At 35.5% G+C, this 26,196-nt stretch overlaps 1 protein-coding gene across 1 annotated transcript in view; it reads left to right on the forward strand.

Moving 5' to 3' along the window:
- The window catches only part of RECK (reversion inducing cysteine rich protein with kazal motifs), a 54,974-nt gene extending 29,866 nt beyond the window's left edge, over positions 1-25,108 (forward strand). Inside the window, exons 7-21 of the mRNA XM_084282468.1 lie at positions 666-699; positions 1,613-1,810; positions 4,064-4,331; positions 4,879-5,058; positions 6,051-6,263; positions 7,340-7,476; positions 9,094-9,234; positions 10,110-10,298; positions 11,858-11,980; positions 12,491-12,662; positions 14,706-14,898; positions 17,016-17,226; positions 18,598-18,671; positions 21,558-21,713; positions 23,957-25,108. Of these exons, the coding sequence (XP_084138594.1) occupies positions 666-699; positions 1,613-1,810; positions 4,064-4,331; positions 4,879-5,058; positions 6,051-6,263; positions 7,340-7,476; positions 9,094-9,234; positions 10,110-10,298; positions 11,858-11,980; positions 12,491-12,662; positions 14,706-14,898; positions 17,016-17,226; positions 18,598-18,671; positions 21,558-21,713; positions 23,957-24,172 (2,505 nt within the window). The 3' untranslated portion in view covers positions 24,173-25,108. The remainder of the gene's footprint in view (positions 1-665; positions 700-1,612; positions 1,811-4,063; positions 4,332-4,878; positions 5,059-6,050; positions 6,264-7,339; positions 7,477-9,093; positions 9,235-10,109; positions 10,299-11,857; positions 11,981-12,490; positions 12,663-14,705; positions 14,899-17,015; positions 17,227-18,597; positions 18,672-21,557; positions 21,714-23,956) is intronic.
- Positions 25,109-26,196: the final 1,088 nt, after the last annotated feature.

A 26,196-nucleotide genomic window follows, 5' to 3' on the forward strand; every position in this document is an offset into this window, starting at 1 on the left:
ATTTCAGCCTCATGGCTTCATCTTTCCACTGAGTTCCAGAAAGTGTATAAGTGCTACCTGTTTTCTCGGGAAGAGTTCTGTTTTCAATGTGGGGAAGATGATGGTTGTTCTGGGCAGGAGTTCGATATGTAGTTTTTCAGTTTATTGTCCTGTGCATTATAGTCCTCTGAAACCAAGCGATTGGGTATATGTCTTCCCCTTTCTGTATTTTAACATTTTGTATAACTCCCAAGTGTACCATTTGGGTGCTGTAGTTTGTGTTTGGGTGTAGTTTGCGTGTTGATAGCATGCATTAGATTTTAATTGCTGTGTAGTTTTTTGAGATTTTCTGTTTGCATGTGTGCATGTGCAGAGCTCTTTTTTTCCACATAGATCCTTTAAAATTATCATACAAAAACATTTTGGTACATCTAGCATGTTTTCTCTAAGGTAATCTAGCAGAATCTTCCTATTGCTTGAATATATTTCAGTAAGAGTGTACACAGAACTTAGGTGACACCTGATCTTTTCATTCATTTAGTGTTTCTGTATAGTGTTATTTGTTTCAATTAAATTCTATTAGATGAACAAAAAATAAATGTTAGTTTTTGATAAGAAATGACTGGGCACCTAAATGTTTATTTGAAGTTTTCAGGCTTGTAATGCTATTTTTGTTTTGATTTCAGAATGCTCTCTTTAGTTGTATTAACAGAAATGAAAGTAAGTATGTAATGAATAGTTTCTTTTTTCTTTAAAATATTTAAAACTTCTGGAGGTGTACATATAACAATCACGTGGATTCAGTTCCATAGAACGGCTAGCCACATACATAATTATTTTTGCTCAAGTGATAAGAGGATTGGACTGTTTATATAATTGCTGTAAATTTTTGATTTATGTATCTGTATTTGTTTTTTCTGTTGTATTTTGAAGATTGCTTAGAAGATCGTTTCTCCTTCTGCTTTGTTCACTTGATGACTGTTTTATTCTGCTTTATTCACTTGATGATTGTTAAGTAACAAAATCAAGTTAGATATAGGTGAAATCTTGCACCATACAAGTGTCCTGTTGCCTGTCTATAGAAAATGAAATATCAGGGCATAAAGAATTCAGTGTCTCAGAATTAATTGCAGTAGTAGTATTTCTCAAGAACACTGTATTTAATAACACGGCAAAAATGTATGAATCACAGTGATTTAATCTTTTTTTTTTTTTTCTTGAAATGGATTTTGGGATACTGCTTTCATATTTATTTGTTTACCATTGGTATTTGTCTACTAATTCAATTATAAGACAAAACTAGTTACTTTAAATAAGAAGAAAACATCTGAAGATAAAATTCAGCTGGCTTGTTTGTGACTTGAACTTGAATCTGAGATGTATTTAGGGGCTTTTTTCTCTAGCTAAACCAGAAAAAGATGCTTTGGCTAGTTACAGATATTTCCACTCATTCTGTAAACAGATTATTTTAATGGAGTTTAGGAGAAATTGGTCTTTTATGTTTTTGTTTTGTTTTGTTGTTTTCTCCTCCAGTAATATCTTGAGCATCATTGTGTGGGTTACAGACATGCTCACTAATTTATTCATCTGTGTAGGAAACCATAGATTTTTGTTTGTTTGTTTGTTTCCCCAGTGGGGTCAGTCTGTTGCAGTTATGCAGGTCATCATACAAACTGTCGGGAGTATTGTCAAGCAATTTTTCGGACAGACTCATCTCCTGGTCCTTCACAAATAAAAGCAGTTGAAAATTATTGTGCAACTATTAGCCCTCAGCTAATACACTGTGTGAACAACTATACCCAGTCATATCCAATGAGAAATCCTACAGATAGTAAGTATAAAAATGTTTTCTTTTCTGAAAATTTTCTTTAAAAGTTTGAGGATTGTATATTTTTAATATAAATTGTTATATATTATATATTTATTATATAAACTGTATTGATACATTTCTGTGTAATGTAAATATATGAATTTATGCAATAACTTTTGTTTGTAGGTACATTACTAATTTTTCAATTTCTTTTTTTTTTTTTTTTTAATTCTACGTGTCGGTTCCATTCAGAGTTGATTCTGTTTGCATTTCAAAGAAGTGATGTTATTTGAAATAGAATAGAATATAAAATAGTTTCAGTTCAAAGGCACCTACAGAGATCATCAGACTACTGTGGGGCTGACCCAAAATTGAAGACCATCATTATTAGCATTCTCTAAATGCCTCTTCAACACAGACAGGCACAGGTCATCAAACATTTCTGTAGGAATCCTGTTCCAGTGTCAGTGTCTGGCTACTGTAAATAAGTTTTTCCTATTGTGTAGTCTGAACCTCTCAAGCTGCAGATTTGAGCCATTACCACAGATTTTGTCACTTGATACCAGGGAGAAAACATGAACACTTCCCTTTCTATTTCCCCTCCTCAGGAAGGTGTAGAGGGCAATCAGGTCATCCTTCAACCTACTTTTCTCCAAGCTTAAACCCAGTGTCCTCAGACGCTCTTCGTAGGACGTCTTTCAGCTCTTTTACCAGCTTTTTGCCCTTCTCTGGCCACTTTAATGTATCTTGATATCCTTTTATATTGTGGAGCTCAGAACTGCACACAGTATACAGGGTGAAGCTACACCAATGCTAAATACAGATCACCTGTTTTGACCAGCTGGCTGTTGGCAAGTTTTCAACAGCACCTCCCATTTTAGCATCACCAGCAAAAATTCAACTCCTGCGTCTATATGACTGATAGAAAGCGCTGAATAAAACTGGACCCAAGACTGAGCCTTGGGGAACACCAGTAGTGACTGGCTGCCAACCAGATATAGCCCCATTCAATCTGAGCTCTACCAGTTCATCACCCCATGTAGCATGAGCCTGTTGATTTTACAGTTGGACAACTCCTCCAGAAGGATACTGTGAGGGACAGTACCAAAAGCCCTACTAAAACTATTATCTACCATCTTACTTTTGTCTACTGTGTGAATGATCTTATCCTGGAAGAATATCAAGTTAGTGAGGCAGAACTTTCTGTTTGTGAACCCATGTTGACTGGGCCTGCTGATTCCATTATCCTTTAAGTACTTTTCAGTGACACACAGCATAATCTTCTCCATAACTTTTCCAGGTACTGAAGTTAAACAGGTCTATAATTTCCAGGATCTTTTCTCAAGCCCTTCTTGTAAACTGGGGTGATGTTGGCTAGTTTCCAGACAGCGGAGACTTCCTCAGAATCCCAAGATCTTTGGTAAATTGTTGACAGGGATCCAGCCATAACATTGGCTAACTTCCTTAGTACTACAGGATGAAACCCATTAGGCCCAGTGGACCTAAAAATATTCAACTGGTACAACTGGTTCCTTACAGTTTTGGTGTCCACAAATGGAAAGTTTATGCTCCTTCAGTTACAGTCCTCCAACTCAGAGGACTGGGCAACCCAAGGGCCTATCATTGATATTAAAGACTGAAGCAAAGAAGGCATTAAATGCCTTTGCTTTTTCATCATCCATATTTGTCAAGTGAGTATCTTCATCGAGTAATGGTTCAATGTTTTCCATAAACCTCCTCTTGCTATTAGCATACTTAAACAACCTTTTTTGTTATCTGAAATAACACTGGCCAATTTTAACTCTAGTTGAGCTTTGGTTGTTCGTGTTTTCTTCCTGCAAGTGTGAACTGCAGCTTTGTAACCTTCCTGTGTTGTCTGGCCTTGCTTAGAAAGATCATATTCTTTTTCTGCTCAAGTTCTGTGAGTTCCCTGTTCAGCTTGTCTAATGCCCCCCTTGCTTCACTTGCAATGCACTGGCATTGCCTTTTTAGATGGTGGTTCTTAAAAAGCGACCAGCTCTCATGGACCCCTAAGCCTTCAAAAGCAGGTTCCCAGGGGACCCTGCTAACTGACTCTGTGAGTGGCTTGAAGTTTGCTCTCTTAAAATCCAGGCTAACAACTCTGCTGACCGTTTTTTCTCATTTCACCAAAAACTTTATTATTAAAAAAAAAAAAATTCTCTGTAAATGTAACATTTTTTCTCTGAAGTTTATTATGTAGTGTATCCTGGTGGTTATATGCTTGAGAAATAACAGTTTTTAATTCTTCAACAGGTTTGTATTGCTGTGATAGAGCAGAAGACTATGCTTGTCAGACTGCTTGTAAAAGAATTCTAATGTCAATGAAAACAGAGCTTGAAATTGTTGATGGACTTATAGAAGGCTGCAAAACAATGCCTCTTCCTCAGGATCCACTTTGGCAATGTTTTCTTGAGAGTTCAAGATCTGTTCACCCAGGAGTCACTGTGCACCCTCCACCTTCAACAGGTCTTGATGGAGCTAAGCTCCATTGTTGTTCTAAAGCAAACTCTTCCACATGTAGGTCAGTATCTTTCTACCTTTCTTTCCAATTGTGAAAATGCTTCTGAAGTTGTTTCATGTCAGTCCCTTGCCCAAATCCTACTGTGTGAGTATGTGTGAAATGCGTTCTGTGAGTTCTGAGAAAGGAAACAGATTTAGGTAATTCGGTGGGTGTATCTGTAGTGGGAGTAGGTGTGATCTAAGTTGAAGGGTGAGATTAGTTGTTCATTGTTGTGTCAACATGATTTATTACATGTCATTAGTTCAGGATTTCTTTAAATTCTGGCAGCATATTTATGTTGGATATTACAGTTTTATATTCAGAAGTTTTTCAGTCTTACTAGTTTAAAGATTTGCTAGCATTCTTAAGCAAAACTGGAAAATTTAGAAAACAGTGGAAAGTAGCTGTTTACTTTGAGCACAGCATTTGGAAACTCCTGCAGACTTTGTGGGCACTAATACATTTCCACAGTGAGTGTAGACTGTTGAGATCTGAAAGAGACTCTGCTATAGCTGAGCAACAGCTACTTTTTTCATTTGATTTTTTTTTTCTTACATATTTTTTTCAGAGAGCTCTGCACTAAACTTTATAGCACAAGCTGGGGCAATTCACAGAGTTGGCAAGAATTTGATCGCTTTTGTGAGTATAATGCAGTTGAAGTTTCCATGCTCACCTGTTTAGCAGATGTACGTGAACCTTGCCAGCTGGGATGTAGAAATCTTACCTACTGCACCAATTTTAATAACAGGTAAGAGAGAGACACTGAGTGTTTTATAAAAGGAATTTCTGTGCTTTGATTAAAAATTTTTTTTTCAGTCTTGTTTTGAAATTGTATATAGCTGTCTTTCTGATATTTTTTCAGATAATTTAAAAAAGAAATCATTTTCCTATAGAATAAACTTTTGGAATTATAGTTAACAACCAACATTACAGAACTTATTAAAATAAAAGCTAACTCATGAACGTGTAAAATGTCATCATATGTTGCTAGTATATTCCTCTGTCTTCACATATTAATAAGTCATAATTGCTGCAATGTTATATATTATAAATAAGGTAAAAATACTTGTTGAATTTACATGTTACTTGCTAACATTTTCCTGAGAGGGTTCATATGTCTTCCTTTTTTTTTTTTTTTTGTTTTAGAGATGTTTCTGTTTTTCTTATACTCTGTGGAGGAAAATGCGTAATTTAGAAGTGTTGTCTGAATTTGTAATTGCAAGGTTACGAGCTATACAGTGTTTGAGTTTCAAAAGTACATTTAATATTTTATCAGCTAGCTTTTAGGGATCTCTGGATTTCTTTGACATACCTAACAGACATGCCACTGTATTCTCAATAGTAAAGTATATATGTGATAGATGCTGCCTGGGCAAAAATAAATGATAAATCAACTTGCATTCGTGATTCACCAAGAAACATTCATACAGATTTTCAGAATGTTCAAAATATTTGCTTTTAAGTCAACTTTCTTCAGGTATGAAAAGCTTAAATGATATTTGATCTAAGAGAGAGTTGAAAATGGTATTTCAGCCTTGAGCCTTAAAGAACTTACTTTCCTTAAAGATAAAATTGAAACTGATTTTGGTCATGCTTAACTGTGTTAGGGATTCATGTCTTTTTTGACAGAAAAGGGAAGCGATATCAAGGTTGTAGAATTCATATGGTGAAAGCTAAAATATGTGGAGTTTGTTTGTTTTCCTCTTAAATACATGCTATATTTTAACTTCTTCTTTTAAGACCAACAGAACTTTTTAGGAGCTGCAATACACAGTCAGACCAGGGAGCCATGAATGACATGAAGCTTTGGGAAAAAGGGAGTATTAAGATGCCATTTATAAATATTCCTGTTCTTGATATTAAAAAATGCCAACCAGAAATGTGGAAGGCGATTGCCTGCTCACTTCAAATTAAACCTTGCCACAGCAAATCTAGAGGAAGTATTATCTGCAAGTAAGTACCATGGAAAAAAGCAGTCGAGAGGTTCTGCTAAGGATTTTAATGAGAACTGAAAAGCTGCTGTTGGACTGTGTATGACTTATATTAGGCAGACATGGCAAAGCAAGCTGGGAAAGAACGTGAGCTTGCATAGTTGCTGTTGCTTGAATTTCCATCACTGTAAAGGGAAGATGCTTGCCTGCTAATGACATGGATATATGCGCTTCCATTGTGAAGTTGATTTTTTTTTTTTTTTGACTCTGTGTTGGCTATAAAACTCTCTCTTCTTTTTCGGCTTTTGGACCCATTGTTGCTTTTAACTGACAGAAGGCTCTGAAAATCATAAAGTTTGCTTTAAAGAAAAAATAAATTTTGAAATAAATGATCGGGTAGAAAACAGACCAATTAATTAGGTATGGGTAGAGAGATACACGTTTAATCTGTATTAAATGTTAAATCAAGGAAATGCTTGAAAGATACATGCATAAGAAGCCATAGAAACAAAAATCACCAAACCCAAAGTAAGTAAAGTTTAGTGTAAAAAATAGTTCCTGTCTTTGTATTGCAATTTTGTTCCTACCTCTGCTACTCTTTACATGCAGGGATATGTGTGTGATTTTTAAATACATACATATACGTGCATATATATATATATGCACGTATATGTATGTATTTATATATATATATAAATACATATATATATTTTTAAATATATATATATATTTAATTTATTTATTATAAATAAATAAATTAAATAAATAAATATTTATTTATTTTTATATAAATACATATATATATTTTTAAATACATACATATACGTGCATATATATATATATATGCACGTATATGTATGTATTTAAAAATCACACACATATCCAACCAGATATGTGTGTGATATATATATATATGTATATATATATTTATATATTTATATATATATATATATATATATATATATATATATATAATATCCATCTCTTTTGAGGCAGTAGAGGAAAGGTGTGGATTTGAGAAAGGGAAGAATATTAATATAAGACCTTTTTTTTTTTCAAGTGATGTTCATGAAGTTCTGTTTGTTTATTTATCTGAAGATCAGATTGCGTGGAAATACTGAAGAAATGTGGAGATCATAATAAGTTCCCTGAAGGCCACTCAGCTGAAAGTATTTGTGAGCTCTTATCTCCAACAGATGACTTGGAGAACTGTATCCCTTTGGATACATACCTGAGTAAGTATCAACATATGTAGGCGACAAAACTAGACCAAGATACATTGAACACTTACTGTTAGTTTTAATATTTTTGTTACTATTTTCAAATAAAACTGTATTAAATATGAAACATTATTTATTTAGTATATTAGAGAAAATTGTGTTGTTCAAATTGCCGTAGTTCATTGCATTTATTACTTCTTGTACTTCATACTTCATGTGGCAAGGTTTTTAGTAGCAGTGGAGGCTGCAGGGGCTACATGGGAGGAACTTACCGACTGCTCTGTGCCAGCCACAGCTGGCACAAAACAAAGTTTAAACTAAAAGAGGGGAGATTTAGGTTAGATGTTAGGAGGAAATTTTTCACTCAGAGGTTTTCTCTGGGCACAGGTTGCCCAGAGAAGCTGTGGTTGCTCCTTCCCTGGAGGTGTTCAAGACCAGGTTGGATGGGGCCATGGGCAACCCGGTCTAGTGGGTGGCAACTTTGCCTATGGCGAGGGAGTTGGAACTGGATGATCTTTAAGGTCCTGTCCAACCCAAGCCATTCTATGATCTCACCTGACAAAAAGGTACTGAGCAATAATAAAACCACCAGCACCATTTATTTACAGAAGAAAAAGTGGACAATGCTTGGGAGGACTGATATCAAATAAATATCACTTAAACCACAGCATAATTTTGAACATAAATTGTAGATGTACAATGTTATGCTTTTTTTTTCTGATATATAAACTGTGTTAATGTTCTTTAACTGTGCAATTAGAATAACCAAAAAATACATTAGCTACTGGGGTAATAGAACATGAGCTTAGTAGGCATGTTAGCCCTCAACATGGCATACAAATGTATTAGTAAAATTTTTTCTTAGTTCTAGATTTTATTAAATGCATCTTTTACATTCTTTTCCGAATCTGCTCTTCCCTTTTACTGATTCATATTACGTACTTATATCTGTAGGACTTAAACTTTTTTATTGTTACAGGGTCTATAAGTTTTAGACCTTCCAAATTGAATTTTGTTATTTCCTACTTAGAATCCCATGAACTTTGAAAATAATAAAATTTTGTTTAAAGCTTCAACTGAAAGTGTGCCTCAGCATATGTGTATTGTTCCCAGCGAGACAACTTATTAAAGCTTTGGGTGGTTCTTTCCATCTAGCTGCTTCATTTCCATGTTGTCTTTCTTTAATCTTGTAACAGGAGAATATTGCTACTGAGTTAAAGGGAAAACAGAACAAAACTCCATCAATGATACCAAAGTTGGTTAAACGTCAAGTCTACTCCAGACCTACAGTTTCTTGATTATTGACTGTAACACTTCTCTTGATTTGACTACTGGTCACTGTCAGATTGTATTTTTGTCGTGTATAAGAAACTCGTGGGAAAACAAGATGGGGAAATAAATTTTGTTTATGAAAAAACTCTTCGGTCAGTGTTTGCAGGACTGAGTACTAAACTTTTTAAGTAAGTTTACAAACTAACTTGTCGTGTCAAGTTTTTAAAAGTATAATTAAAAATAAAAAATATTTCACTGAGTTTTCAAAAATAGGATTTTACAGAACATAAGAAATGCCTTGCTTTCCTGAGAAATAAACCTCACTTAAATCATTATATATATTGTATATTCTGTTTTCAGGCCCAAGTTCCTTAGGAAACGTTGTAGAAGATGTTACGCATCCATGTAATCCAAATCCATGTGCAGCTAATCAGTTATGTGAAGTAAATAGAAAAGGATGTCAGTCTGGAGAATTGTGTCTTCCGTATCTGTGTGTACCAGGTAAGGGATTTGAATTTCTGTTTGCCTGAATATTGGTAATAAAAATGTTACTGAAATTTTGATGAAAGCTTTAGAATAAATTGCTGATATTCCCCAAAAACTATTATCAACATTATCTTGTCTTTTCAAAACCTGTAGCCTGCCTTGTAGCTCTTTTCGTTTATTCATATGTTCTTATTTTTATTGTTGACTGAAACGTGCTGTATTATTAGAAGGTATATTACGTATTTTACTTCAGAAGAAATAAATGTCCAGACGTAGTCTCTAAGCATCCTGCCTGCTATTTAAAATAACAACCATGAAGTACTGAAAACACAGTGCAGCTTGCTGCACCTGAGGGCACAATGGCATGTACTGAACTGTATTTCCACATCTTATTAGCCATATCTGCATAATTTTCCTTATTGGTGAAACAAATGGACACAATGTTCTTGAATTGCCTGCCTTGAAATTAATGAAAATTAGGATGTCAGTCTTGGGAGGACATTCTGAGAGCTCTGAGAGTGTGATCAAATGCAAGGAGATCAAGGATGCACATTTGCATTGGCAGCACTTCTGGTATTATATTAATGTTCAAGATACAGTTTCTTAGGTGTAGTTGTTCCAAATCCCTCTTCATAGGCCAGAACAACTTCTCAAACTCTGGTAGCTCACAAGTAACCAGTTCAGTAACTAAGTAAATTAACACCCAAACTTTCTATTATGAGCTCTTCACTGTTACTACAACCTCTTACTTCACTGGATTTGGAATGCCGAGGCTCAGGGCTTGAGAAGCAAGTGACATGGCATATAATTTTTATCTGCCTCTCCTTTTTTCAAGTGGCACTTGACGAAGTATTTACTAAATATGAACTTAAAGTTCTCTTTGTACCTAGGCTGCAAACTGGGAGAAGCCTCAGATTTTATTGTCCGTCAAGGTACGCTTATTCAGGTTCCATCGTCAGCTGGTGATGCTGGTTGTTACAAGATTTGTACCTGTGGACACAGTGGATTGCTAGAAAACTGCATGGAAATGCATTGTGTTGACCTCCAAAAATCATGCATTGTTGGAGGACAAAGAAAAAGTAAGTTTCAGAACAATTATTATATCTTTATACAGCTCCTGTTCTTTAAGCAATGAAATCTGGGGTGCATATGATGATCCAGAGAACATGAATGCAGAGTTTGTCAGAAAATACAAAAGTTAATGTCTGTATCCCTATAATACTTGCTTAATTCTTTTATATGCTGGACGGATGGATTATTTAAATCAATACCTAACAACATCTGTCTAAACTAATGAAAGTCCTGTGTAAAGCTTGTTCTTAGTATGCCATTTTTCAGCAAAAAGGTCGCTGACTTGGCTCACATGCTCTGTGTTTTATGGTATTTGATAATACCTAGCTTCTTTTCTGAGAGCAGAAGTTAACTTTGGAGAGCTCTGGGGACTGAGGAAGACAGGGACTGAGGAAGGCTCGAGGCGAGGCAGTAGGCAGCAGGGATGAAGCAAGAACAGTGAAACAACAGTATTTGTTCTAAACATGCTGTATTTCTGAGATTTAAGCATAGTGTAAGTCACTCAGTTGCAAAATCAGTGATATTTTATGTGTAAATCAACTGAAAAATATCTTGGAAACTTTTTTTGCAAACTGCTGACAAATTCCTTCTTTCTTGGGTGTTTCTGTGGTTTAAACAGCTTTTTGTGCTACAGAGGCTTTCCTCTTCCATCCCCATTTGGTCAGCTGCCATTTGTCTAGGAGTACGTCTTCCAGATTGCTCAATGCTGAGGATTTTACTTGTGCCCCTCTAGTATTTTACAAAAATTCTAATAATTCAACTGAACCTTCAGAATAGAGATTATAACAAAATGTCTTATTTTGTAGGGCACAGTTACTCCTATGCTTTCCTGAAGAGCTATGTATTTGCTAGTAGTCTTTAATAAGTGACCTCGTTATGGATAAACTGGCAGTCATTAATATGAGTGATTTTGTATAAGACATACAAGGCAGTGAAGGGCAGTCATACGAACAGTTCACAAAACCAAACTGGAATTTCTAAATTCAAGAAAAAATCCCTAAGTTTAGTGTTTGTTTCTCAGATTAAGGTGTTAGAAAGTTAGTGATTTAAAAGCTGCAGAAATCAGGCAGAGTGCTCTATCCTTAAAAAGCAGCTCTGGTGGTGTTAGTAGTTGCATTGTTAAAGGCTCCTTTCTGAAAGCCAGTGGGTCAGCACACACCGCTGTATTTGTGTATTCCTGTACTTAATGCTTCTACTGGGTTTCTGTTTGGCTTTGCTAGAACCTTTTTTGTTCCCTGCTTTGGACAAAGCTTAAACTTAAACTGTTTGCTGAGTCTGAAATTAAGGCTGTAATGGATTTTTGCAAAACAACAAAGACATAATGAATGACAAAAACAATGAAGCATTAGCACTTTCAACTTCTTGACAGAAAGTACACACCAAGGATAGAGGTATACACAAAAGATAGAAGTTGCAGTTGTAAAAGAAACTGAATAAGGGAAATTAAGGGAAAAATAATGAAAATGGTAGTATTTGTATAATACATCTGAGTATGTATTATGCAGAAGACCACATAGTCTTCTGATATATTTGTATTAATTGTACACATTTACTTATTTATTTTAAGGTCATGGAACATCCTTTAATATAGATTGTAATGTCTGTTCATGTTTTGCTGGAAACTTGATATGTTCTACTCGTCAGTGCCTAACTGAACATAGTTCAGAAGACGAACGTAGGAAGTTTACAGGTAACTTTCCAAACTACAGAAACTGTAGGGTTATTATTCTTAGAATGAAGTTTAGCTTCTAAATTCTTTCTACAGTATTCATGGAGATAATTTGTTATGAATATGTTCTTTTCTAATGTTCATCCTGCACTTAAGAAAAAATGCATGCCTTTGAAAAAAAAAAATCAGTACTGGAAAATTAAACCTCAGGTAGTCTGTGGAAATAAGTAGAGACAAGGTAATGCCACTGGGAATGAGAGACAAGGAGTTTGGGGGGAAGGGGAGGAAACACAGAAAATTGAGTAGAATCAGCAAGGAGGCAGGGCACAGACTTCCCTTCCTACTACCTATAAATGTGTATGTGCTACAGTATCTACAGTATTGCTTATTTACAGGAGGGAGGTACCAGTTTCAAGATCTGTTATATCTTCACATTTGCTGCGTGACTAAGATGGCTTAGTGACCTCTTGTTTATCTTGTCAGAGAAAATAAGTGTGCACCAAACTCCTCTTTTATGTGTTACTTTTTCAGGTTTACCATGTAACTGTGTAGATCAGTTTGTACCGGTATGCGGTCAAAATGGGCGCACCTATCCAAGTGCATGTATAGCTCGATGCGTTGGTCTCCAAGACAATCAATTTGAATTTGGATCATGTATTTCCAAGGATCCTTGTAACCCTAATCCTTGTAATAAAAATCAAAGGTAAAAGCAGAATGTTTTTAAGCTTCTCTTTGATATCTACTCATAAAGCAAATATGCTTTTTTCCATGGTGAATGAATTGTATAGTCCATTGTACTTTAGAATACTCCAATAAGAAGAACTATTTGAAGTAGCTACTTTTTATTTATCATAGTAATGGACTGTAATAACTGCCAATTTTTGGTTCTGTTTATGTAGCACTGTATCATTTAAGTTAATTATGCAGATCTCAGTTCTAGCAAAAAAAACAGAACTGATGTATAGTTTCAAAAACGGGAGAATAAAATTTTGTTGAAAAAGCAATAAATAATTGGACATTTTACTACTTTGTTTCATGCTTTTCTTCCAGAATTTGCCAAAAAACAAAATCACTTGAATTGAATATTTGGTTCAGGTTTACTTATTCCGTCAGTAATCTGTGCTTTTTATTTCTGAACCGGGAAAATATTTAGCACTCTGGAAGACTTAAGTTATTCTTACGTAATCATATTGGCATCTTGTTAAAGCCATGTCTGTGCAGTGAAACATTAAAACAAAACTTTGGTCTATACTACTAACACAAGAAAGTCAGACCTTTCTTACGGAAATCAATGTCTGCGGCTTTTAATGTTGGTCTCTGTTTTCAGTTTTCTTAGTGTTGTGTAATACTTCAGTCTCTTTGAATTTGTACATGTTCTGTTTGGAAAGAAAGCCACCATAAGAAGTTGTGTAATACTGTGCTTTCATGAAAACTAATTACAGTTTTTTTTTCCTGCCCATTTAAATGCCTTGATGCAGAAAACTTCAGAGAAAACAAAATAGTTTTGCAGCTGTAATTGTAGCTGAAGCATTGAAAACTATCAATCTTTAAGCTGCATTGTTGGTATATATTCTTTGACTTCTATATTTTTAATTTTGCAGGTATTGAAAGACTTTCCAGATTTACAGAATAATCGTTATGCTTAGAACCTCAACTTGTTGTTTCATTAAAGACTGTACATGATAGATTATTCTGGGTCAGTTTGACATTGTAGCATAAACTAAATGTGTAAAAGCTCATTTTAAAACTGAAGTGCTTAGAATATGTTTAAAATCTTACATTCCACTTCTATTTTTAAAGCATTTAAATCTCAGAATTTGAGTCTTTCCTCATATACATGTAAAATGAAAATGTGTAATGCATAATACAGCAACACTCAGATTAAGGACATATTTTACATGATTATTGTAATTTGTAGGAAAAAGGAGATAGTCAGAAAGTCATTTGACCTTTCATCAGTCTATTCTTCAAATTCTGTTGGCTGTCATCTCTTTAGTAGAGGGATGTCTTGCAGGACGTACGGCAAATGCTTTGGAGATAAGACCGTGGGAGGTACACGTTTAATATAAAAAGAAAAGTACTTCTGATGGTTTTTGATCTTCAGTTCTATGAATGCTTGAGAAGGGTGACAGGCCAAAAAGGAAACTATATTAGTACTGGATTTTTCTGTTTCTTTTAAGTCATTCCCAAGATCAGATGTGATATAATGCACTGAACCTACAAAGCTAAAATACAATTAGATATTTGTAATTGAATCCTAATAATCTTTTAAGTTGTGTTTTCATTACTCTCTCAAGAGAGGGTTGGGCTATACCTCTATAATGTAATCATTTTCATTTGCAATTCATTGCAAGTTTTGGTGTTTTATCTAGTTTTCCTTAAATACATGTTTTAAAAGTGAAGCTTGAGAGTAGGTAAGAAGTTTATTCAAGACTTTTTCAGAAATCCATACTCAGTAAAATACTTGGTAAAAGATTAATTTTTATGGAACCTAAAGTTGTGTTCACATACATTGACTAAATGTGGTGTGAACAAGTTCCAGGTTTGTAATGAACTTGTAATTGTCTAAATTGTCTAATCAGAATGTTTTGTTACATGCATTTCCTTCAGTTCTGCTGAACCAGTGCTCTATAAAGCACTGGAAAAGATTTCACTGTTGTTTTTTTCTGACTATTTTGAGAGGTTTTTTTGGTTGGTTGGTTGTTTTTTTTTTACAATGACATGAAATTATTATGACTTTATGCAGGTGCATACCAAAGAAACAAGTTTGCTTGACAAGTTTTGGAAAGTTCAAATGTAGCCAGCATGAATGTGTGCCAAGGCAATTAAATTGTGACCAGACACGGGATCCTGTTTGCGACACAGACAATGTGGAATACAGTAACTTGTGTACTTTGTACCAAAAAGGAAAAACTTTAGCATATCGAGGACCATGCCAGGTAGGAAGTGGTTCTAGCAATATTAAATCTTCTTTGTTTTTTAATGTTCCACTTTGCAATATTCTGTTTTTGTAGTTTACCAAACATATTCGTAGACTGTATTCCTTTAGAACTGTAATTTCAACTAGAATAAAAAATACTCTGCACAAAATGGTATTCAGGATTTTGTCAACTGTTTCTTTGCTTTAGTTAACAAATGTCTCAAAACCAAACAAAACCTTTGCTTCTGCTTTCCTGGGGGAAATACTCTGATATTTGTATTAAGTCTTCCTATATTTTTCACTACTACTGCAAGCATACCTCAATGCAAGCTTTAATTAAAGCAGTTCCTTGGCTAGTAACACCAATTTTCACCAATTTGAACTTTCTGTAAATGAAAATTAATGCTTGTTTATTTCTCCATTACAGTAAATCGAATTTCTTCAGAAAATGTCAGGACAATTTGACTTGCATGTTAAATTCCCCTTTTATCTGCTTAAATAGTGGAGTTAGAGGCTCGGAGTTGCTGCTATCTTGTCAGCAGTAGGCTTTCTCTAGCAAGTCTTTAGCATTTTGTTTGATTGCATTCTTCCTTTAGCAATTTCATTGTTCACAATACTCTTAAAATTTTTTGAGACTAAGCAGACTATAGTATTTTCTTTAGATAGTCTGGATTGTATTGGCCTTCATATTAATCCCTCAGAAGGATTAGGATTAGGTTAGTTCTTCCATCCCACCATTCCCTACAGCATTGGTAGACAGGCTATTTCTATCACTCTACAGACAAGCTAGGAGCTACTGTTTTCAAAGTCACTGGCTTTACCATTGATGGGCTGGTCATTTCCGGATTTTTCTCAAATAATGAGGACGAATTTGAGACATTCTCTTGGTCTCAACTGATGAATGTTCGTAGAAGTACAGAACCCTTGTTCGGGGTTTTTCTGGGTAATAAATACACTTTTTATCCACTTCAAGTTTCTGCCTTTGTCTTTCTGTCATCTTTTTTTTTCCCTTTTTCAGCAGCCTCACTACGTACAGATAATTGTTCTCATAGCATATCAGATACCTCACGAGATACTGCTCTTGAACAGTAAGAATTGAAGGATATCACACAGCTGTTTTTTCCTACAGCATTTCTAGCTGCATCCATGTTCAGAAAGTCTTTAACAGTGGTAGCTTTAAGTTTTTGCTTTTACAATTTTTCTTTTATGGGGAAGAAGACTGCAAGACATGAAACTGCTTGTGGTGCTCACATTTACTTGTCTTCTATTATTCCTGTTATTAAATTCAGCATATAAAAGAAACTAATTGTCTTGGTACTTGAGAGGATGCACAGTGATGATAGAGGTATGGTGACTTGCTTGAAATATTAGTTTAATAAAATATTTAGAGATTAGCAAATTATGGAATGAACTGTGTAATTTCACAAGAATTGAACAAAAATATATTCATACCTTGTCTGTGAAGAATCATCAATTCCATTTGCTTCTTATGTTCAGAAGCATAAGTTTGTTGGCATTTGACTTCTTGAATGTGTTGGACAAATATATCTGCATAGGCAAGATAGGAAGAAAATTACATTTTTCTATGATTTTTATGTGTATTTGAATCAAATGACACATTAGATATGGTTTTGGGAAAGAAAGTGGATACAATAAATAAATGTATTTTTTATAGTTAGAAAGGTATCAACAATAAATACTTTTGCCAGAGGTATCTGGTAATAGATCCTGTTTTTCTCAAATAAATGTAGACATGTAGCTTCTCAAATAATGTGTAAGAAATGCACACGCACACACTAAATTCCAAAAACACATTGAGATGAATAAATAATTTAATAAGTTAAATGAAATTAGTTGTATTATTTAAGCATTAGAACAGACCCTACAATTTATCTTCCCCAAAACATGTCTTACTATACATTTCTCAGATACAGCTTAGATTATTCTTTAAGTATTTATTCTCTACATTTAATACCTGTACATAAACTGGCAGTTAATTTACTCTAGATTTACTAACAGTATTATCAGCAAGTGAACTTTGCCATGAACGTTGTTCTTCCTGATGTTATAAAATGCTCTTTATTTTTGTTTGTAGCACAAACAAACTGATCTTTAAAACATTTCTATGTATTTCAGCCATTTTGCAAATCGGTAGAACCTGTATGTGGACATAATGGGGAAACCTACAGCAGTGTCTGCGCTGCCTATTCTGACCGTGTGGCTGTTGACTACCATGGACATTGTCAGGCTGTAGGTGTGCTCTCAGACTATAGCTTTCATACGGAGTGTGCCTTTGTTAAGTGTCCCCAGCTTTCCGCTACTGCCTGCAAACCAGTCATTGCACCAGGTATGTTGATTCATTGTTGAAGTTTACTGCAGATAGGAGAGAGTCTCCAGGCTACATGTATTAATACGTGTATATTTGGAACTAAACTTATGCTGTAAAATACTGTATTCCATTATGTCTCTGAGACCTCTAAGAGAAAGGATGAAGTGGAGGTCTTTAGTTAAGGCTAGAACAAGACAGTGTCAGGACTCAGCAGAGTAATTCCAAAGTGGAAAGGCTTTTGGTTTTATGAATCACTCTCCTTCAGTCCTTAGAAACGTGTGCAGCTTTCCTCATAGGACCTGTTTTGGAGAAATGAATGAGGTCTGCGGTGTCTAGGCTAGAGTGTCAGTGGGAATTGGATGAGTAATTTTTCGGAATTGGCAGTGCAAATACCACATTGGAATGCCAAATTGTCTTCAAAGTCAAGTTCCCAGAATAACAAAACTTTTATTTAATTAGAAGACAGAGTAAGATATATTTACAGTAATGTGAAAAAGGAAGACAGTGGGAATAGTTTTTGCAGTTCTGCTATTTTGAAATGTTTTTTCATTGTCTTTATGAATACTTCTCAACAAAATGGTCAGTAACTAATCACACAGCAAGAAAAGGTCAGTTTTCAAAAAGTTTCATGTGTTTTTTTCTCAATCACTTGTTTGAAAAAGGGCCCATGTGCTTTTAGTATTATGTCTAATATTGTGAAAGTCATTCTAGGAATGTGAATTATGTAGCCGAGGGTATGAATTAAACATAAAACTATCGGTAGGCAGAAAGCTGAAGTATTAGCCCTTTTGTTTCCAAGATTGTGAGGGAAGGTAGTAAGGGAAATATGACATGCTTGCATGTTAAACACAGATCTGATAGAAAAGCTGGGTTTTCTTCCGCCCTTCTTATATAAAGATTCCAAGTTCTAATATAGTACAGCCACATAAATTGATGTTTGCAATGTGCAGTTTTGCTTCTGTTATATCCTAGCTATTTCAGCTTTTGAAATTCATCACTACTATGGTCGCATATGCATGCATGTATCCATACAGAACCTTGGCTTGCAATATTTAATGTACCAGTGTTTTTAGCTTACAATAACATATCATATTTAAACAAATAAAAGTTAATCGTGCTGCTTCACTTTAGTAGTAGTAAGAGTCTGTGTTGAAAAGTGGCTGGTTTTGCATTTCAAATGTTTTCAACATTAAAAAAAAAAAAAGTGTGCAATTTTGCTATCAAGCTGAAAGACTTGCTTTGCTTTGGTAGTTTTGATATTTTTGTCAGTATTCAATTTTTGAGCTCTACCCACTGTAAAGTGAAAAGACAGTTTGCTTTTATTTCTGGAATTTTATGGTGTGGGGGGTTTGTTTTGTTTTGTGGTTTATTTGTTTTTTTATCACACAGGAGCCTGCTGTCCACTGTGTGCTGGAATGCTGAGGATATTATATGACAAAGACAAGCTGGACAATTTTGCAAGGGTAAAGTTCAATCATTCCTTACATTAAATGGTACATGGAAAAGTAAAGTTACTTTATACTTTTCTGTATAAAGCATTATACAAGCAATTACCTTTCAGTAGATAGTATATGATTTGTTGTTTCCTTTACACTGTTTATACTTCTTTTTATTTCTTAACATTCAGATATAGAAATTGAATGACAATGCAAAGCGAAATAAAATCGGTGTAGACACAAACAAGCCTTTTAACCTTGCAGTATAAGTGACTTGTTACAGTAAAGACATGCTAAGGGAGCTGCATTTATTTCATGGTAGCAATACAGTGTATATTTGTTATTTATGGCCTTTTCGTTAAGATTATTCTGCTGGCTCACTATTTACTAATATTAGTAAATATTAGTAAATATTTAGTTCTGACATTGTCTGATGTTTATATTGGATTGTTTTTACACTTTTCAGGATCATCTGGATAGTTATCACTGATTTTGCTGTTCTTCAGCTACAGTGTTGGTTTTTAATTTAACATTTCTGCAAGTTAGATACTCACATTCTTCATTGTTGCTATTTGAAAACCTCCAGTTTAGTCTGAATCTTACGATGTTGATTGTCCATCACTAAACAAAACATTCTAGGACCAACCCCACTTTTGGGTGTATAAAAGCATTACAATTCTCTGTTGGTCCTTGCTTTCATGCTTCGGTAAATGGAACAGAGCACAACACTTGATTCTCAGCACTACATTGCAACAAAATAGAGTTTATGACAACTGTGCATCTTGAAGGTATATATTAGTTGCTTTTTTCTTTTTTAGGAGTTTCCTAAAGCACCTCGATGATAAGTTCGTGGTGGAGGTGCTAAGGGAGCCAACAAGGAAAGATGCCCTCCTAGATCTGTTGCTAGAGAAAAGAGAGGGTCTTGTGGGCGACGTGGCAATTGGTGGCTGTCTCAGTCATAGTGACCATGAAGCGGTTGAGTATAAAATTTTTGGTGAGAGGAGGAAAACTGCCACCAAAACTTCAGCCCTGGATATGGGGAGAGCAGACTTCAGGCTGCTCAGGGAAGTAGTTAGCAAGGTCCCCTGTGAAGCTGCTTTTGAAGGAATTTGTATCCATCAGTGCTGGTCAGTCTTTAAGCACTGCCTCTTAAAAGCACAGGCAATTCCAAAATACCGGAAGTCAGGCAGACGGAGCAGGGCTGACCAGGGGTCTTCTTGTGGAGCTTAGGCATAAAAACGAAGTGTATGGCTGCTGGAAGCAGAGTCAGGCAATATGGAAGGACTACAGGTATGCCATTCACTTTTTGTAGGGTGAAAATTTGTGCGGCCAAAGCCCAATTAGAAGGGTTGTGGTAAATGCAGTTACATCAGGCTGATGGTCAATCACCAGTGGGTTCCCCCAAGGTTCCATTTTAGGGCCAGTTCTCTTCAATGTTTTAATAAATGATGTGGATGTAGGACTGGAAGGTGTTTTGAGCAAATTTGCTGATGACACCAAACTGGGAGGAGTTGTTGACTCTGTTGAGGGTGGAAAGGCCTTGTAGAGAGATCTGGACAGACTGGAGAGCTGGGTGATAACCAACTGCGTGAAGTTTAACAAAGGCAAGTGCCAGGTCCTGCACCTGGGACAGGGCAACCCTGTCTTTACGTACAGACTGGGCAATAAGATGCTGGAGAGCAGCCCTGCAAAGAGGGATCTGGGGGTTGTGGTTGACAGCAAGCTGAATGTGAGCCAGCAGTGTGCCCTGGCAGCCAGGAGGGCCAACTGTACCCTGGGGTGCATCAAGCACAGCATCGCTAGTCGGTCGAGGGAAGGGATTGTCGTGCTCTGCTCTGTCTGCGCTGGTGCGGCCTCACCTCAAGTACTGTGTGCAGTTCTGGGCATCACAGTACAAGGACATGAAACTGTTGAAGAGTGTCCAGAGGAGGGCGACAAAGATGGTGAAGGGCCTAGAGGGGAAGACGTATGAGGAGTGGCTGAGGGCACTGGGCCTGTTCAGCCTGGAGAAGAGGAGGCTGAGGGGAGACCTCATCATGGCCTACAGCTTCCTCACCAGGGGGCAGGCGCCGATCTGTTCTCTTTAGTGACCAGAGATAGGAGCCACAGGAATGGAGTCAAGCTGCGACAGGAGAGGTTCAGGCTGGATATCAAGAAGAGGTTCTTCACCGAGAGGGTGGTCGCACACTGGAACAGGCTCCCCAGGATGTAGTCACTGCACCAAGCCTGTCAGAGTTTAAGAAGCAATTGGACTGTGCACTTATTCACATGGTCTAAACTTTTGGGTATACCTATGTAGTGCCAGGAGTTGGACTCGATGATCCTTATGGGTCCCTTCCAACTCGGGATATTCTGATTCTATTCATCCTTGCCAGTCCCACTCAACCTTTCTGAAGCAAAGTCAGTTTTTATTTCCAGATGATTGCAAATACAGCTTGGACAAACAGATCACATCCCTCTTGCGATACCTTGGTATTGGTCTGTTTAGATCTCCCAAAGCAATCTATTCCATCTTGCAGAAAAATTCCCATCATCATTCTCCTCATTCCTGGTGGCTCTTGGAACACCTAGATTCTGTGATGGGTAAAGGAGTGCCAGTTGGTTGGTCTCCTCCGCCTGTTGTTTTGAGTACAAGCAACTGTGACAGATGACTGTTTATGTTATTTCGAGGGATGTGATACACAGACATACCAGCTATGAAGGTAGAGGACAACATATATCAAAAACATGGTTAATTTAAGAAGTCATTTATTCCTAACCCCCTATCTTACCCGTTTCTTTTTGTTATAGATTAGTTGAGCAGTTTAATGGCTAAAAGATTTTCTAGCATGATACTATGTTTTTTTAAACTGGAGTAGAAATGTAATTTTGCATAATATCACGTAATCCAGAAAGTTCTTTATTTTCTTCCAGGTAACAAATAAAAAGCCTATAACTGTACTTGACATACTTGAAAAAATCCGCCTGCATGTCTCTGTGCCACAGTGTGATGTGTTTGGATACTTAAGCATAGAATCTGAAATTGTGATTCTCATCATTCCTGTGGATCAGAACCCCAAACCATTGCAGGTAGGCTATATTCTTATTTTGTTTACCCAGTATGGATTTTTTTTTTTTTTTTTTAATGTATACACTTTATTACTTTCAATATAGCGGTTTTAAAGTTGTTCATTTTCTTGTGTGCTGAATGCATGGGGATTTTTCTAATTACTTGAATCCGAATAGTATTATTAATGGTAAAATGTGTCTTGAGAATCCTGCTGTCTTGGTAAGAGGTTTTTGAGTATGGGTAGTCGAAGGGGCAAGGTGAATGATGGAGTTACATATTTTTTTTGTTTTAAAATGAATATGTGCAGAACCTCCAATATTTTATGGCTAAAATAACGGAAAATATAAACTGATGAAAATATATTTATTACTGAATACCTTAAATTATATTAATTGTAAAATAAATGGATACTTGTGTATGAAATGGTGCTCTTCTGTCTCTAGTATTAGGCTTAAAAGTAGGTTGAAGTACATGGGATATTAGACTGAAGCACATACATATTGCTGCATTGTGCTTGTCTTGATGTTAAGCAGCAGTTCATGCCAAAGGGAATCTGCTGATACTATATTCTAAGACAAACCTGGTTTTGATGATCCTTTCCAACTCAAGGTAAAAAGCGTAGGGAGATCCCAAAATCCTGTTATGATCTTAAAAGGGAAATGCAAGTCCAGTAAGTTCTCCCGCATGCCATGTCATAGCTAATTCCTGCTAGCAAATAAGCACCAAAAGCTCACAGTACTAAACTATAAATGTAAACCAACAAATGCAGGCCAATGTTCTTACGGTATTTTCTTAGGAACGCTTTAGAACAGTAGAAGTAGGACTTTGGCTGTGTATTGCATTTGTATTATCTTGGAGCTCTCACTTCATTTTTACTTTCTGATCATTAAACTGTGCAAGACCAGCGAGGATATCTTCTTCCTATTAAAAACAACATTTTAATGCCAATTTTAATGCCTTGCCATTTTACAGTTGTTTCCCATAGTCTTGCTTGGCCCTGTTGACAGCACGTTATAATGAAGTCCTTTTGGGGTGCTCTGACTGGTTCATTCATCTTACATATTGATGTGCACTACTTTAAAATGGAAGATTTAGTTTTGAGAACAAAAAAAAGAGGAGAAAACAATCTTATCTTTTACAGTTTAGGCGGGTTCACTTCTTTGTTGTTTGTTTTCTATCAATGACTGCTTCCATTTCCTTTTTATTTCTACAGTCTAATTTTGCATTTTCAGTATTGCTTCTGGCATGGGCTAAAGTTCAGGTATAGTGTGAGTGGGCAGATTTGCTGCCAAAAATTCTGCAAGCTGCAGTATCAAATAGGGCAGTTTTGACTTTGCTACTGGAGAAAACCTGTTATGTCCAAGTCTGCTCAACTTTTAAGAGAAATATTATTCCTTGAACAGGAATAGCTCAGAATTTTACCAGAACTTAGGAAACAAGGTCTTGAGCCTTAACCAATCTGATCAGCTCTCACCCAGTCTGCAGCAGATGCTGTCAGACCCTGGGGGAGAGGAGGATGGTCTGAAACCAGGGAATAGCTGCTCAGCTCACTGCTGACACCTATTACTGAGCTAGAAGATCCTCAACTTTCAAAGCTTTGGGACCTCAGATGTTTAGTTTGTCAAGTTAAAACTTTATCAGCAACAGCTTCCGAAGCTGCTAAAGAAGCTTAATACTAAATTTATTCCTGGGATATATTAGAAGCAAAGGTGGAAAAAATGGATTTTATAAATAAATTTATGTTTATCATTATGTCAGTGGGAGAATGAAAAGTGAACGATGTTATCTTGATTTTCTCAGGTTTTTCTATTATTTCCATTCTTCTATTCCTTTCCCATGAAAGTAATCAGATTTCCCTGATTGGGAAGAAAAAGCCCTGTAACTAGAAAATCCCAGTTTTCCACTGTTGCAGACTTCAAGGCACTGTATCTTGGTCAATCAGAAAGGAACTCCTCAATTTAGAGGTATTAACTAATAATTTATGGTGAGCTTTTTGGAGTCCACATTCAGAAACATCATCCATTCTATCAAGCTTCCTTTATTTCTCTGTTGCTGCTACTCAGGGCTTCTGCAGAAGTTTTCCTAGTGCCAAAGTCAATGAGCTCCAATATGTTGTTTAATGACTACTCCAAATCATCTATGTAAATTTTACATGTCGATTGGAATAATTCAGATTTTCCTTTCTAAATTTTGCAATCTAGAAATAGTTTTGCATTGGCATTTTACATGACAAGAAGAGAAATAATAATATTTTTCTTCCTAGATTGAAGCCTGCAATAAAGAAGCAGAAAAGATAGAGTCACTGATAAATTCAGACAGTCCAACATTAGCATCACATGTGCCACTGTCAGCTCTAATTGCATCCCAAGTACAAGTTTCGTTTAGCATTTCTTCTACTTCTGTTAAAGTGTTGTCTGTTCTGCACTCCCTGTTCGTAAGCCTTTTATTTACTTTGTTAACATTAATGTGTTATATATAGCTGCTTAGAAAATATGCATGAGTATTGAGGGTGTTTTGTATTGTGAAGGACATTGAGAATTGTTGATCACTGAACCAGAAAACAAAAATTCCAGAACACTTGGTGTACTAATATTTTTCACTGAAGAATGAAGAATATTTGGAATAATGTGAAACGTGATTCTTTTATTCATTACTAGTCAGATGTTTTTTTCAGCACAATTAGATCATTTTCCACTGATCTTGCAATCATAAAAGTGCTCTGGAAGGTTCTGACATTATAGATTTACGATTTTTGAAAGAAGGGATCTTACAGTTGTTGTTGTTTTTTTCAGAAATGAACAAATAGTGTTTTGAGTTTATTGAAAAATTTTAATTTTATATTATTGAGATGAATATCAGTGACAACAAAAAGTATGCACCTATTCTAAACATCATTTTTGGAAGAAAAAAAATGCTGCTACTTAATTACCTTACCAAAAATATGAGAGTTTATTCTCATGTAAATACACTTTCATATTTTATTATGAAGAAAACTAGCCCTGGGCCTATTTCAGCAGACATCTTTACTTGGACTAGTGAAGATTTGCAGGACATTGGGCTCAATGCTTGTGAAATGACAATCAAGCTCTATACTAGTACCTGACTTCAATGAAGAAATATGTTCTTTTTATAATTTTGTACATTTCAGAATCTCATATTGGATGCAAAATTATAAAGAATCTCAGTATCTATATTTAAGTGCCATTTAAAATATTGCAGTATTTGCATGTTATCTAATGAAATTTATACTTTAAATATGTTTAAATGATTATACAAACAGTATGTTTTATTACTTATTTTATTTTATGCACATGACCTTAGTCTACATGAAGTATTTTATATCAGTATTATGATAACCAATTTTTGAAGTATATACAGAAAAACTTATTTTTGCCAAAATGCTGAACGTTGAAAGAAAGCACTGAAAACTTTTCAAACATGTATGTTACTGTAGCATGTCTGTAGCAATTATTTTCTGCTAAATCTTTTAAACACAAAAGTATTAAAGCTTTTTTATTTTAATAAAACTGTTGTGTGTCCTTATATATGAACATATGTAATTTTATAGAAGTCTGCATTACAGTGCTTTTCTTCTTTCTCAAATCAACGCTTAGAACTGCAATTACATACCTATATAGTCTGTAGTTATGTACATACTTTTATAATATTATGTAGTCTTATATAGCTTAATCTTTCCAAAGAAAGTAAATTTCAAGTCTTCATTTCTTATCAAATTTCTTTGTAATGTCACACGCATGCAAATCAATGCACTGAGTGTCAGACTTGTTTGACAGATGTATCAATATGTTTATGAGATCTTCTTTGTACAGTTACTGTCATCCACAGTTTTGATTTGGAAGACACTTTCCTCACCCTGTGCAGCTGGAAATCTGCACAAATGTTAAGGACATAACTAATACCTTATTTGTACCTAAACTTTAAGGCTCAACCTCCTCCAAAGCAAACTAGTCTGGTGACTAGATGAAAATTCTTGCAAGTCCACAGAGAGAATTTATTTGAAACCTCCATCAGCTGCTTTTCTATGTATTATCTGTTGTTGTGGTGGTCTATGAGTAAGTGGAGAGTAGTTTTATATTTGTTGTGCTCTCTATATGGTTCCTGAATTCTTACAGTAGGTTAGTACAAATGCAGCTATTCTTGAGAACTGTTCTCACAAAGTATCTCCAGGAAGACCAATGCACATAATCACCAGTCTTGACAGAAAGAACTTGCTGAGTATGTTTACCGGGTTCTAAGATTCTTTTGTGTATGAAAAAATTGGACACAAGTGTAATGAACGCATTTGAACAGATTTATTTTTTTGCTAACTGGAGTGACTGAGATGATCTCACCAGAAACTGCAAGTATTTCAGATTTATTGAATTCCTTTTTTTTTCCAAATCATGAGTCAGTACCTCTTTAACATCTATCTTACAGCCTTGCTCAGTGCTTAGCTGAAGCAATCTGATGTCTACTGAAATTAAATATATGCCACACTGGAAG

Source organism: Netta rufina (genome assembly GCF_964035555.1).
Source record: "Netta rufina genome assembly, chromosome: 2".
Taxonomy (NCBI): Eukaryota; Metazoa; Chordata; class Aves; order Anseriformes; family Anatidae; genus Netta; species Netta rufina.